Source organism: Bos grunniens, chromosome 7 (genome assembly GCF_055505025.1).
Source record: "Bos grunniens cultivar Pamir isolate PY7600 chromosome 7, Bosgru_T2T1.0, whole genome shotgun sequence".
In the NCBI taxonomy this organism is placed as follows: Eukaryota; Metazoa; Chordata; class Mammalia; order Artiodactyla; family Bovidae; genus Bos; species Bos grunniens.
This window is the reverse complement of record NC_141171.1, coordinates 26414926-26429729: the sequence shown is the minus strand read 5'-3', so window position 1 is coordinate 26429729 and position 14804 is coordinate 26414926. Positions and strand designations below refer to the sequence as shown.

Here is a 14804-nt window from a genome sequence, read left to right as displayed (position 1 = left end):
TCAGCCTCCTGACAGTGAGACAGCCAGCCACCCAGGCAAGGTTTTAGGACTCTGATGCTATGAAAAAGAGGGCAGTAAATTAGGGACCTGGAGTCTGTCTCTTTCAGAACACCCCACTTCGGGTATGTGAAATGTGTGTTGCCAGCAGGAGTTTCTGAGACAAGATGATGAAGTAGAGGTTTGCTTATATGATTTTGTTTTTTCAGCTGACTTGGCCCTACTGGATATATAGGAGGTGAGAGAGAGAAAAAACGATTAAACTGCCTAGTAGTAAAAACATACCTTCCCCTGCTTCTTAGTGTGAAACTAAGGAATGGTAGATAAATATTTCCATGAAGTAATAATGTCCCCTTGAACAAGCTTCCTTTAGTATATATACAAAAAAAAAAGACAGTCTATGCCAAATTCAAGTTCGAGTGAAAATGTGCATGGACTCACAGTGGAAAGAACAGAAATGTTCAGTATGAAATCAGAGACAATTAAGTAGATTTTCGGAGTTTTGGCTGTTGTTGCAGGAAGAACAAATCCACATAATCATATACACACGTATATTATGTAACAGATTAAGTTTCGTCCAATGAGTGCCTATTTCCAGGTCTCCTATGTGCACATGCATTAGCAGTGAATGCTAATTTAGCATTCACTTTGCATGGAAGGCACTATTATCTCCATCCTGTAAGTGAGGTTCATTACTTGCCTAAGGCCACACAGCTAGTAAGAGGTGGCAGGAAGACTTGAACCCTGTCCTGTCAGGGCTGAAGTTCATGTTCTTTCCATTGTAACCGGTGAGATAGATAAAATGAAGCTGACTTTCAAAGTTGTATAAAGTTGGATCTGTCTCGTGTGCATGCTGCTGTATGCCAGGCAACTCTGGGGGCATATGAAATAAATACTCCTGATTATGCTAAGTGATAAGTCAGAGAAAAAAAGAAAAGAATTCATAGATACAGAAAACAGATTGGTAGGTGGGGAAGTGGATGAAATGGGTCAAGGTTATAAAAATGTACAAACTTCCTGCTATAAAATGAGCCTTGAGAATATAATGTACAGCAGATTGCTGTAGTTCTTAACTGTATACTTTATACATATGTAACATACTGGGTTGGCAAAAAAATTTGTTTGGGTTTTTCCATAAGGTGTTAAGGAAAAACCTGAACAAAACTCTTGGCCAACGCAATACATATATTACATAACCATGTGCTTGTATATGTGAAAATTGTTTACAGAGATTTAACTAGACTTATTTTGATTACTTTGCAAGATATACAAATACCCAGTCATTATGTTATGTATTGGAAACTAGTGCTATATGTCAATTACATCCCAATAAAAATATAAACATGCATTTAGGTTATCACTCTAGTTTTAGCAAATTTTTGTGTACTGTATAGTATAAAAGAAAATAAAATATTTTAAAAAATGAAATAAAAGAATACCTCGAGTTTTGTTCTGGGAGATCAAAGTAGAGACAAAGGCATGAACAAGTGATACCAAGACTCCAGGAGCAGCAAGCTTCATCCAGGTCAGGACGGATGGCCGGGGAGTAGAGTGTTCTACATAGAAGGCAAAGCAAGAACATGAGCATGTGGTGTGTAGAGTGAAGGACAGCATGTCCCATGGCAGGGGAAGTGGAAGAAGGGGTTAGAGAAGTGGGCTGTGGTCGTTTTATGTTATTGTATTTTCCCATAAGATCACCAGATAATAAATATATATGTATATAACACATACATATATATATATATATATTTTTTTTTTTTTTTTTTACAGAAACAGCGAGTAGCAGTGTAAAATATGTATCAATTAGCAAGGGAGAGAGAAGCCAACTTGGAATATATAAAAACAGTTTCAGTGGGAACAGATCAGGACCTGGATTAAGGCAGTGGTGTCCAGGACAGATGAAAGCAAGATGTCTCACAGCTGAGTGATAACGCCAGCTCAGAAAAAGTGTCGTCTGCCTCCAGATAATGCCAGTACCATCCCTGAAGACGGTTTTCTAGGCCAAGAATCTGTTGTGACAGCAAGAGGGGCTTCTGACAGCGGATACGTATGTAGGATGCATCTGTGGGCCTCACTGGCTCTAAAGGATTTCAGCTCACGAGAGGTCCCTGTTCTGTTCTGGGTACGGACTGTGGGATATTTGTGTCCTGCCCTCATTATTCCACAGTTTCAGAGCCAAGAGGAATTGTGTAATTTTTGGAGTGTACCAGAATTATCTGAGGCAGTCTGGAAAAAGTCAGGTCCCATATTAGGGAAGTTCTCAGAGATACCTGACTAACAAATGTCCTCACCTGTGGAAGAAACGTGTTATCTCCAGGCATGTAAGTAAGACCCCTATTTTGTGAACCACAGATGGCTGCTGGGACTTGCCTCCCAAGCACCTTGCTTCCTAGCTTCTCCTTTCTTCCCTGTAAATCTGGCTAAGGATACCTTACCAAGAGTGGTATTCTTTGACTTTCAAATGAGACAACACACAGCCAGAGGCTGCTCCCCCGTCACTAGAGGGCACCAGTTGAATGTAAAATGTCTAGACGTGACCACCCATAAACTTCAAATATAGCAAAATCTCACCGATATGGATTGCAATAAGGTAACGTCCCCACTGCTTCATCCTTATTAACTCCATTTCTGCTACTGAGTAAAACAGACATGCTAACTTTGATTCTGTAGACACGAAGAACATGTTTTTTTCACAAAATTACATGACTGCATCATCTTTGCTGCCACTTTTCTGGCTCTTACCATGTGTTGGTTTGTGTGTAAAACCTGATATGAACTTTGCACATGATTGAATTTTCAGTTCTGCAAAGGAGTGAAAATGGTTGGTATGGGTGCAATGTCCACCCCAGACAGCATAACTGCAAGATAAAATTATACCCTGAAGCATATAGTTTTTCCACAAGAATTAAGACAAACTGCACAGACGCTGTAACCCTGCATGGGACTGCACAGAAACAGAACCACAAAGAAGGTGCCAACTGTCCAGTTTTCCACTGCTTTGCTCAGGAGCCCGACCCCCTGTGCCAAGACCTTGCTGATGTTTGTACAAGCAAAACTGGACTGATCCTCCCTTACCTGCTTGTGTTTCCTGAGCCATAATCTTGTGCTTCAAACAAAAAAAAAGGTGGGGAAAGTGAGTATTCACCACGGAGCTATTTGATTCTGTGGAGTGCTGACAGGTACTCTGTCCTGAGTAGAATTACAGGGACTCTGCCTACCCCAGGCAGACCCAGTATCAGGTCAGCTATAATTGGCACCTGGTGAGAGGTCACGAAACTCAGGCTGTGGGAGCGAGTACATTAGGGGCCCTGTGACAGCAGTTGCCATGCATTTTCTGAGTGCTGTCAGGCAGGACCTTCAATCACAGCATGCTTTGTGCTGTGCGTTCTAAAAATGGAAATTAAACCACCAGATCCTCACCAGACTGTGAGGCTTGATGGATGAGCTTAATGAACCCAGGATAAAGGAATTAGACCAAGTAGAATGTAGAAAAAAGGTTAAGAACCGAGAGGCTTCCATGCCCTTGGGGAATCTACATATCCTCCAGGACTGAGGCAAGTGGGTTGTGGGGGGTCACCCTGTGTGAAGGCAGGGCTGGCTGGAGGTCAAGTTCAGTCATATACCGAGAAGCCACTGAGTACCTAGCTCCTGGCTAGGCTTTATACCAGTTCAGCCTTAATGACATTTGTTTCAGCCTTATAGAAGAAGAAATGGGCTTACACTTATTTTAAAAACTCACCCAAGATGACAGTGCTCATTATAAGATGTCACAGGAGAATAAATAACAACCACCATTGACCACATACATACCCTGTACCACTGGCATTCTCTGCTCTGACCCTTATGACACTTCAATAAAGGTATCACAACCATTTTGTAGATGAGAAACCCAAGGCTGCAAGAGCTTAAATCACTTATCTGTGTGTATCTCCACCTTCACCTCCTCCCGACTCTCTCAGCCCTGTCATCACCCTTCAGGTATCCTCAGCTACACCCTGTGTGCAGATTTACTGCTTCGTTCTAGAATTAAAAAAAAAAAAAAAATGCTGATCAGTGAATCTATATGCATGCCCTGGAAATATAATTAAAATCAGGTCACCAAGACCAGCATCTCCCAGGCATCTGGCCCTGTGCTTCTGGCCATTCCAAGGGTTCCATGGCCAACATACCTAGGACACTGGACATGCTTCACCTTCTTTCTCAGAGGCTCCTAAACTTACCTACCACATGAGATCTGGGAAAACGGAAGAAACGTTCTTAATTGAGGATAAGAAAGTTCTTTTCGTTTGCACAAAGCCCCTGTGCTTCAACCACATGACCCTGAACCTCAGACTCCTCCCTGTGGAATGAACTAATACACAGAAGAGCACAGAAAGCAAGTTCTGTATAAGCAGGGCAATTATTGCTACCATCATCTCCACCGGAAACAAGGCTCCTGGAGCACATGGAGGTCTCATCAAAGGTGTGGGCCCGTCCTCCAGAGCCCCCTTGACACAAGCAAAAAGGTGCTTGGGGAAAGGTTGGGATTTTCAATCAGACGGTCACGGCTGGTACTCTGCTCAGCCTCTCTGTGTCTGTGTCATAAGATCAGGAATAAATAGTCTCTTCCTGCTACTTTTCATGGAGATTAAGGCAGCAAAGGAGCTCAACAGGTGTGGGTTATTATCATTAGAAGGACAAGGGACCACACCTGTCAAACTCGAGGCTCTGATGCAACCCAGGAGAAACTGAACTTCTCCAGGTACAGCTTAGACGCCACTGTGGGAAACGGGAAAAAGTCTTCATTTTAACATTTATTTGGCCCAAAGCATATTTGAAGGTTAATCTCATTCCTTCTAGGGAGAAAGTTCACGGAATGGAAAAACGTTTGGAGAAGAGTGAACACTCTCCCCTTTGCCGGAAGAGAGTCTGAGAAGCGGTCTCAGACCTCATCTGCAGGGAGGCAGCTCAGGAAGGTGCGCAGTGGCACGGCCGAGTGCAGGCAGGGGAGGCAAGGTGAACGCGGGTGCCTACAAGGGACACTGTCTCTTCATCTCCCATGATTCTACATAATCCTTTAAATAAACACAACATGTTTCCATGTGAGTAACTGTCTCATTCCATAGATGTCTAATCTGAAGGAATAGTAGGTATTTTTCTGGAAAATTACAGAGGATCAGAGATCCTTCCTCCCATGCTTGGCTCCGCCCCGTGTAAGATGGAGCACGTGGGTTTGTCGGCGCCGAGCCAGGGGAAGCTGACAGAGGGTGAGGCAAGGTACTGGCAGAGGAAGGGAAGGCTGGGCAAAGTCAGAGAATGTTATTCGGAAGGACAGACAGGCTTCTTTTGTCAAGGCTGCTTACTCCACACGTTCTTCCCAGAGGCTGATTAAGTCCTACAGGGAGAGAGAACCCACAGCCAAGAAAACTTAGCATACACATCACAGAATAAAGCGAAGGAACACATGTTTGTGCGTATCTGTGTATATTTGTGTCTGTGTGTCTTTACATCAAAAACAGAAAAGGTACCCTCTGCAAATCACAGGGGAGAGCAGCAATTTCGAAGATTAGACATAAGCCATTGATGAAATTTTGACATCTTAAAATGGTGCACTTAATAAATTGCTTTTACTAAAAAAAAAAAAGTCCACTGAAGTGAACTCACAGGAAGCAAGACAGGTTTTTTTCAGTTTAAGCCAAGGGATTGCATCGTTATGTTTGTTGAATATACATGGAAACACTTGTATCAAAGAAGTGCTCAATAAATATTACTATCTTTCTCCTTCCTGTTTTTTTTTCTTTTTATCAAAAAGGGAAGATAAAAACAAAAGCATGTAGGAAAGAGGAAAAAAATAGGGAGAGAGAGGAAAGAAAGAAGGAAGGAAGTTCAAGCAAGAAAGGAAGAAAAACTTCCCTGAAGATTCTACCTGCCAAGACATGGAAGAAATTGGTATCTTTAAATAGTGATGATATTTGTGGACATTTCAGGAAGTTTCCTACAGTGCATCCTGTGAGTAAATAGTATAGGGTGCTCTTTAAAAATTAGACTTTACAGCCAGTTCACTATATAACACCAGCGGCGCTTCTTAAAGAGACACGACCACCAGCCATCAGACGGTTCCTCCTATGCTTGTGTCTCATCTCTGAGTGTTTCTCTTACAGGAGAAAAAAAAGTTGTGTTTTTTTTTTCTTAGAAGCAGTTGTGAACTGTACCTTTAAAATCTAACCTTTGAAATCTGGCTATGATCATTGTGTTGACCTTAGCTGGACTGTATTATTATTCTCTTGAAGTCGAAAGGCGTGAATAGATCTCTTTGTGTGCTCAGCCCGCCTCCAAGCCAGGCCAGCCTAGGTTTTGTTTTGGCATAGTCACGAGTACGACACAGACCAGTAGGTTTTGATTTACAGATATACATAAGTAGATGTGATTTCCTTTCCAGGAAAAGGGCACGATGGCTAACATGCTTTAATTTATACACACGAGGCTCTTTTAAAAGGCTGACCTGCAGCTGGGGCTTGGTGAAACTGGGTCCTTCAGCAAGAAGCATTGCTTCCGAATGCTCCCTGGTAGACTGTCAGTCTGGAAAGACATGGAGGCAAGGAGGTGGGAGGGGAAGACTGACTGAGGAAGAATTTGGGGGGCAGGCACCTAAGCAGCTCACTGTAAGCATTTCCTAAATTTCACACGCATCCAGATTTTCTTTCTCCGAATCTGGTTTCCTTTTAGTTATTTCCTGTTTGTCAGGCACGGGTGGTCCTTTCACCAGGAAATACCGACAGCTATGTTTTTTCTGATGTGTAGTTTTTTGTTGTTGAAGATTTCTATTAAGATGAGGTTGACTTGGTCCCGTCAGCTTGGTGTCAATTTTCTAGTTGTCTACATGGTTCCTTCAGGTGTCATAAGTGAAAGCTCTGACTTAACCATCCCCAAAGCTCAACAACATTTCCAGGGGCCCCAGAACAATAAGTCTTTTGGATCAATGAACGTTGGCAAGTTTAAGCAGGGAGGGAAATAGGGTCCTTTTGAGCATCAGGACTCTCCTGTGCGAGGTGGCCACTCGGCCGGTTTGACCGCAGTGCTGGGAAGGTCCAGAGAGGCTGTCTCCAAGTTGGCTAGACAAGCTGCACAGACAACAGTTTTTGCTCGCCCACAGGTTGCACCCCTAAGCCTGGGGAAACGTCTGCATTTTTTCGTGGGGACCTTAAAGAAAGGCGTCTCAGCGTTTCTAGCCCCATTCTGCACATTCGTCCTTTCTTTGTTCCCTGACAACCCGGAGAGACAAAGGCTCCTCTGTCCTTTGTTTGGTTGGCCTGCCCTCTGTGGAGCTCTCTGTTCCCTCTGCTATTCGAACTCCATTAGGACTCTTCCTGTGACGGGAAGGTGATAAAAGAAACACACTTCAGATAGTAAAAACAAGTGTCCAGGAAGGATCTTGTCATTAGGTTGAGACAAATGAAAAAGCCAGGCCTCTGGTCTCTCCACCTGGATATGGAGCAGCTGAGGAGGAAATGTCGCTGAGCTCCAAGCAGCCGTCAGCAGGGTGGGTGCAGGGGGTGGGCTCCGCCCCTGTGCACGACAGAGCCAGGACCTGGGGGCCAGGGCACCTCCCAGCAGCGGCTCTGTCCGCAGTTTGGACAGTTCTTCCTTCCTTTCATCTCATGTCAGTTTTTCCCCCTCCCTCCTTTTTTATACTCTCACCGACCCCCTTTCCTTTCTTTACCTGTCAGTGTTCACCCTCTGTTCAAATCTCAACTCCAGTTATCTTTCATCCACTTAGCAGATCCCTCCTATGGCATGACCCCTTCTCTATGGCATATAATACGTGTGTGTGTGTATGTGTGTGTGTGTGTGTTGCTCAGTTGTGTCCTTCTCTGCAACCCCATGAACTGTAACCCGCCAGGCTCCTCTGTCCATGGAATTCCCCAGGCAAGAATACTGGAGTGGGCAGCCATTTCCTTCTCTAGGGCATCTTCCGGGAGAAGGCAATGGCACCCCACTCCAGTACTGTTGCCCGGAAAATCCCATGGATGGAGGAGCCTGGTAGGCTGCAGTCTATGGGGTCGCACAGAGTTGGACACGACTGAAGCAACTTAGTAATAGTGGGGCATCTTCCTGACCCAGAGATTGAACCTGGGTCTCTGGCATTGCAGGCAGATTCTTCACTGTCTGAGCCACCATAATACTAGTAATGGCTATCAGTTATTGAGGGTTTATCATGTGCTTTTTATCTTGCTATAGGTGTTCCATCCACCTCTGAGGTGCTGTGTTCATCAGGATAGGCTGGTGGTTGCAATAAGCTGTCCCAGCACTGTGGTAGGAGTTTGTTTCTTGCTTTCATTCAAGTCTGGAGCATGTGTTCTCACTGGCAGCATGTCCTGGGGCTCACCTTTAAGCCTCAAGCACTGGCTTCTCCACCCTTTTCATGATGTACCTTCCCTATCCTGGAATTTTAGAGTGTAAGGCAGAGAGGATGTGGACGGTCATGAGAATGTTTTAGGGAGGCCACTGAGTGGTATCTGATCACTCCCCAACCCCGTTATCATCCACAAGTCTGATGTATGGCCCCTCCTAACTGCAGGGGAACCAAGAAATCAGGGTGAAGATGAAACTGCATGATGGATGCATCATGGTCTCTTCCACAAGTGGGTGCTGTCAACCCCTCCACATAAGGAAGATGGGGCTCAAAGATTCAGCATCAACAGCTAATAACAGGGAACCCCAACTCCAACCTTGCAAATCTGACTCCAGAACTACACTCTTCATCTTGTGTGCTGCTTTCTGTGATTCTCTTCGGATAAAACACGAGTCCGTCTTTCATGCTAACACTTTACCTTTTACAAATCTTTACTTTCCCACTTATCATAGGGCTGCACCGACTGTACCAGACTGTGAATGCCCCAAGGAAAAGGAACGCTCTTTCTCATCACAGTATCATCAACAGATGATGCACTATGCCTGGGGAACAGTGGGGCTCAATAAAAGCTTCATAAATGAAGAATAGCTGCGGTTTGTGTGTGGCATCATATAAGGGGCCCTGGGGGACGGGATTACTTCACTCTACAGCTTTTCTAGATGACTGTCAAGGAGTCTGGGTCAATGCAACAACCGCCCCCACTTAGCTATTCTGAACCCAGCCATAAGACTGATCCTTTACAAACATAAGTCATAGGTATCTTTCTTCTCCCAAAATGTCTCCATGACAAAACTGTATCCCGATTTTTTGTTTCTTAATACCATACTCTAACGAAAGAAACCAGGACTACCCAGAGAAATGGCTGATTTCAGGGTGGAGACAGGAAAAATACAAGATGAGCCTGGAGCATCTTAGAGTAAGTGTCAGGAGATGAGGATACGCGAAACACAAAGTAAAAACAGGTCACGTCGAATGGACATAGAAGCCGATGCGACAGAAGTCCCAATGTCCGAAGCCAGAACTATGGGAGGAACACAATAAATAATGATAGTAATGGATTATAATCCAAAGCATAAAATGATTGTCCATGAGTCTATACTCATATAAATAAATGAATAACCAAATAATGGAAAAGGCACAGAAGAATTCTTTATAGAAGAATTCCAAATATTAAACACAGAAGGAATTAAGGAAATAGGAAATTACCATTAAAGCATCACCTGTTACAGTCAAGATTTACTGATGGATGCTATTATTAGTAGGTGAAACTTTGAGAGAAGCAGGATATTTTCATTCTTTGAAGTACCTCCTCCAAAATATTAACTGTAGGCATACCAGGAAGTTGTCTGGATTTGGTTCCAGACTGCTGCAAAATAAAGCGAATATTACAAAAAAATCAAGGCACATAAATTTTTTGGTTAACACATACATACAAAATTCAGTTTAGGACTTCCCTGGTGGCACAGTGGATAAGAATCCACCTGCCAATGGGTCATGGGTTCAATCCCTTGTCTTGGAAGACCCCAGGTGCCATGGACAACTAAGCCGAGGCATCACAACTACTGAGCCCACACTGTAGAGGCGGAGACCTGCAGCTGCCAAGCCTGTGTGTTTCAACTACCAAAGCCTGGGCTCCTAGAGACCCTGCTCTGCAACAAGAGAAGCCACCGCAACGAGGAGCCTGGAGCACTGCAACGAAGAGTAGCCCCTGCTTGCTGCAACTAGAGAAAGCCTGTGCAAAAGCAACAAAGACCCAGCACAGTCAAAAAGTAAAATAAATAACCATATAAGAAATAAAAATTAGTTTACATTATGCTGTAGTCTACTAAGTGTGCATTAACATTATGTCTAAAAAATGTATATACCTTAATTTTAAATGCTTTACTGATAAAAAAAAATGGTAACCATCATCCGAGCCTTCAGCTCATCATAATCTTTTATGCTGGTGGGGGGTCTTGCCTCAGTTTTGATGGCTGTTGACTGATCAGGGTGGTGGTTGCTGAAGGCTGGGGAGGGGGACCTGCAGCAATTTCTTAAAACAGGACAATTTCTTGCTATATTGATGGTCTCTTCCTTTCACTTGAACATTTAGAGGCCATCGTATGGTTATTAATTGGCCTACTTTTAATATTTTTGTGTCTCAGGGCATAGGAAGGACCATGGAGAGGAAGAGAGATGGAGTATGGCTGGTCAAGGGAGCAGTCAGAAAGACACACAGTTATTTATCAACTAATTTTGTTGTTTTCTATGGGTCTGGTTTCTGGGGCCCCAAAACAATTACAGTAGTAACATCAAAGGTCACTAATCATAGATCACCATAATATTAGTAATAATAAACATGGTTGATATATTGTCAAAACTATCAAAATGCGACAGAGATACAAGTGAGCCAATGTTGTTGGAAAAATGGCACCCACAGATTTTGCCCAATTCAGGATTGCACAAATCTTTGATTTGTAGAAAAACACAGTATCTGTGAAGCACAATAAAATGAGGGTGCCTGTAATTATTGTGCTGGTTTTAACATACTTCCCACAAATTCTTTGTTACTGTTCATTCCAGAATGTGGAATTGTGGACTGGACTTTCGACTCATTTCTAATGAACGTATGGAAAGGGGAAAATAGTAACTTTGCAGCACAGAAACTTGGCAGGTATCACTTGCATCAAAATTAACAATACCATCGTAAACCATGGTAGCATCATGTTCCTCACAATATGTGATGAGGAACACATTCATTTCTGTTGGCTTCTTCCTTCAAACCCATAGCCCTAGTCATTAGAAAACATCAGACAAACCAAAATTAAGGGACACTTTACAAATATCTGACCAGTACTCATCAAAAGGGTCAAAGTCATAAAAAACAAGAAGGGGAAGCTGTCACAGTTTGGAGGAGAGCTCAGCATGGTATCCTGGACTGGATCCTGAGACAGGAAAGGGACATTAATAGAGAAACAGGTTAAGTCTGAAATGTAGTTCAGAGTTTCAGACTAATGTTGATTATTTAGTTTTGATAAATATGCCCTGGTTATACAAGATGTTTACATGAAGGGAGACTGAGTGGAAAGTAATTGAGAACTTTCTGGGTTTATCATGGAAATTCTTCTATAAACTGAAAAATGATAGAAACCACTGAAGAAAAAAAGCCTCTCCTTTCACACTGAGTCAAATCTGAAGTCCCTTCAGTTGCCTACAAAGTCAGACATGATGCTCACGATCCCCTCTCTGTCTTGCCTCCTCTCATTCTGTCCCCACCTCAGGCAGTTTCAGCTACAGGGGACTGTCCCTCTTATTCCCCAGACACCTCCAGCCTGCTCCCACCTTGGGGCCTTGACACGTATTGTTCCTGTTGGTGGGAAAGCTTCCTCCAAGATATTTTCATGCCTAGCTCCCTTATCTCTTGGAGATCTTTACTCAGATGTCTCCTAATCAAGAGACTTTCTCTGACCCACCTGTGTAAAAGGACACACACGTCTGGCATAACCCACCCCTTCCCTTGCTTTACTTTTCTTTGTTGCTCTCAGCATCATCTCTCATTCAATAGATTTTGTCTGTTTTTCCTCATTTTTCCTTGTGGCAGGCAGAACAATCCCCCCCAAAGATGTTCATGTTCTAACCCCTGGAATGTATGACTATACTGTGCTTAGTCACTCAGTTGTGTCCAACTCTTTGCAACCCCATGGACTGTAGCCCACCAGGCTCCTCTGTCCGTGGGATTTCCCAGGTAAGAATACTGGAGTGGGTAGCCGTTCCCTTCTCCAGGGGATCTCCCCAACCCAGGGACTGAACTTGGGTCTCCTGCTTTGCAGGCAGATTCTTTACCGGTTGAGCCATCAGTGTTGCCATATGTCAAAGGGAAAAATTAAGACTGCAGATGGAACTAAGGTTGTTAATCATCTGACCTTGAAATGGGAAGGTTCACTTGGATTGTCTACATGGCCCAATATAATCACAAGGGTCTTTAAATGTGGAAGAGGGAGACAGAAAATAAATTGGAGGGATTCACCATGAGAATGACTCAGTTCTTCACCAGTGGTTTTAGACAATTAAGGCACCTGTGAGCCAAGCTATGGGCAGGCTCTAGCTGCTGAAAAAGAGCTAAAAGCTCTTTTCCTAGAGCCTTTAGAAAATTGTAGCCCTGCTGATATTTTGTTTTTCACCCATTTTGACCCTTGTCAGACTTCTGCTCTAAAGAACTATGAGGAGTACTATGAAACTCCTAGAGGAAAATATAGCTAAGACACTCTTTGACATGAATCACAACAATATCTTTTTGGATCTGTCTCCTACAGTAATGAAAATAAAAACAAAAATAAACACTTGGGAGCTAAATAAAAGCTTTTGCACAGCAAAGGAAACCATAAACAAAATTCAAAGACAGTCTATGGAATGGAAGAAAAGTGGAGAGCTGCTGCTGCTGCTGCTGCTGCTAAGTTGCATCAGTTGTGTCCGACTCTGCGACCCCATAGACGGCAGCCCACCAGGCTCCCCCACCCCTGGGATTCTCCAGGCAAGAACACTGGAGTGGGTTGCCATTTCCTTCTCCAATGCGTGAAAGTAAAAAGTGAAAGCGAAGTCCCTCAGTCATGTCTGAATCTTAGCAGCCCCATGGACTGTCGCCTACCAGGCTCCTCCATCCATGGGATTTCCCAGGCAAGAGTACTGGAGTGGGGTGCCATTGCCTTCTCTGTAAAGAGCTACATATAGAAAAATAAATAATTAGAACATCCTATAACAACATACAAAAAAATAAACCCAAAATGGATTAAAGACCTAAATGGAAGGTCAGATACTATAAAACTGAGAGGAAAACATATGCAGAACACTGACATAAATTGCAGCAATTTTTTTTTTTGGATTCATCTCCTGAAATAATGAAAATAAAAACAAAATAAAATGATGAAATCTAGTTAAATTTAAAAGCTTTTGCATAGCAAAGGAAACCATAAACAAAGCGAAAAGACAGCCCACATAATGGGAGAAAATATTTTCAAATGAAGATACTGACAAGGACTTAATCTCCAAATATATAAACAGCTCATGAAGCTCAATATGAGAAAAACAAACAACCCAATCAAAAAAGGCAGAACATGTAAAGAGATGTTTCTCCATAGAAGACAGATGGCCAATAGGCATATGAAAAGATGTTCAACATCACTGATTATCAGAGAAATGCAAATCAAACCTACCACGAGGTATCACCTCACATCAGTCAGAATGGTCATCATCAAAAAGTCTACAAATAATAAATGCTGAAGAGAGCATTGAGAAAAGAGAACTTTGCTACACTGTTGGTGGAAATGCCAGTAGATACAGCCACTATAGAGAACAGCATGGTGGTCCCTTAAAAAAACTAAAAAATGGAGCCAGAATTTGATCCTGTAATCCCATTCTTGGGCATACATCCAGAGCAAACCATAATTCGAAAAAATCTGTGCAGCCCAATACTCATTGCAGCACTATTTTGTAATAGCTAAAACCACTAACTAGATCAAACCATTCAGGTATGACCTAACTCAAATCCTTTACAATTATACAGTGGAAGAGACAAATAGATTCAAGGGATTAGACATGATAGACAGAGTGCTTGAAGAACTATGGACGGAGGTTCATGACATTGTACAGGAGGGTTCAAGGTCATCCCCAAGAAAAAGAAATGCAAAAAGGCAAAATGGTTGTCTGAGGAGGGCTCACAAATAGCTATGAAGAGAAGCGAAAGGCATATGAGAAAAGGAAAGATATACCATTTGAATTCAGAGATCCAAAGAATAGCAAGGAGAGATAAGAAAGCCTTCTTCAGTGATCAGTGCAAAGAAATAGAGGAAAACAATAGAGTGGGAAAGACTAGAGAACTCTTCAAGAAAATTAGAGATACCAAGGGAACTTTTCATGCAAAGATGGGCTCAACAAAGGACAGAAATGGTATGGACCTAATAAGCAGAAGAGATTAAGAAGAGGTGGCAAGAATACACAGAAGAACTATACAAAAAAGATCTTCATGGCCCAGATAATCACGATGGTGTGATCACTCACCTAGAGCCAGACATCCTGGAATGTGAAGTCAAGAGCGCCTTAGGAAGCGTCATTAGGAACAAAGCTAGTGGAGGTGATGAAATTCCAGTTGAGCTATTTCAAATCCTAAAAGATGATACTGTGAAAGTGCTGCACTCAATATGCCAGCAAGTTTGGAAAACTCAGCAGTGGCCACAGGACTGGAAAAGGTCAGTTTTCATTCCAATCCCAAAGAAAGGCAATGCCAAAGAATGCTCAAACTACCGCACAATTGCACTCATCTCACATGCTAGCAAAGTAACACTCAAAATTCTCCAAGCCAGGCTACAACGTTATGTCAACTGTGAACTTCCAGATAGTCAAGTTGGATTTAGAAAAGACAGAGGAACCAGAGGTCAAATTG

At 42.9% G+C, this 14804-nt stretch overlaps 1 protein-coding gene across 4 annotated transcripts in view; it reads right to left on the bottom strand.

Annotated features, from left to right (window-relative positions):
* LOC147368940 (uncharacterized) overlaps positions 1-14804 on the bottom strand; it is a 509652-nt gene that overhangs the window by 42858 nt on the left and 451990 nt on the right. For 2 of the 4 annotated variants that reach the window (XR_015166931.1, XM_086410507.1), the window contains exon 6: positions 1437-1553. The exons of 1 other annotated variant lie outside the window; for it this stretch is intronic. Coding sequence is in view for 1 of the 3 variants with exons in the window: in XM_086410507.1 (XP_086266633.1) it covers positions 1437-1518 (82 nt within the window). In the remaining 2 variants the exon portion in view is untranslated. Of the gene's footprint in view, positions 1-1436; positions 1554-9614; positions 9756-14804 lie in introns of those variants that run through there. One more of the 4 variants, XR_015166933.1, reaches the window with a different exon arrangement.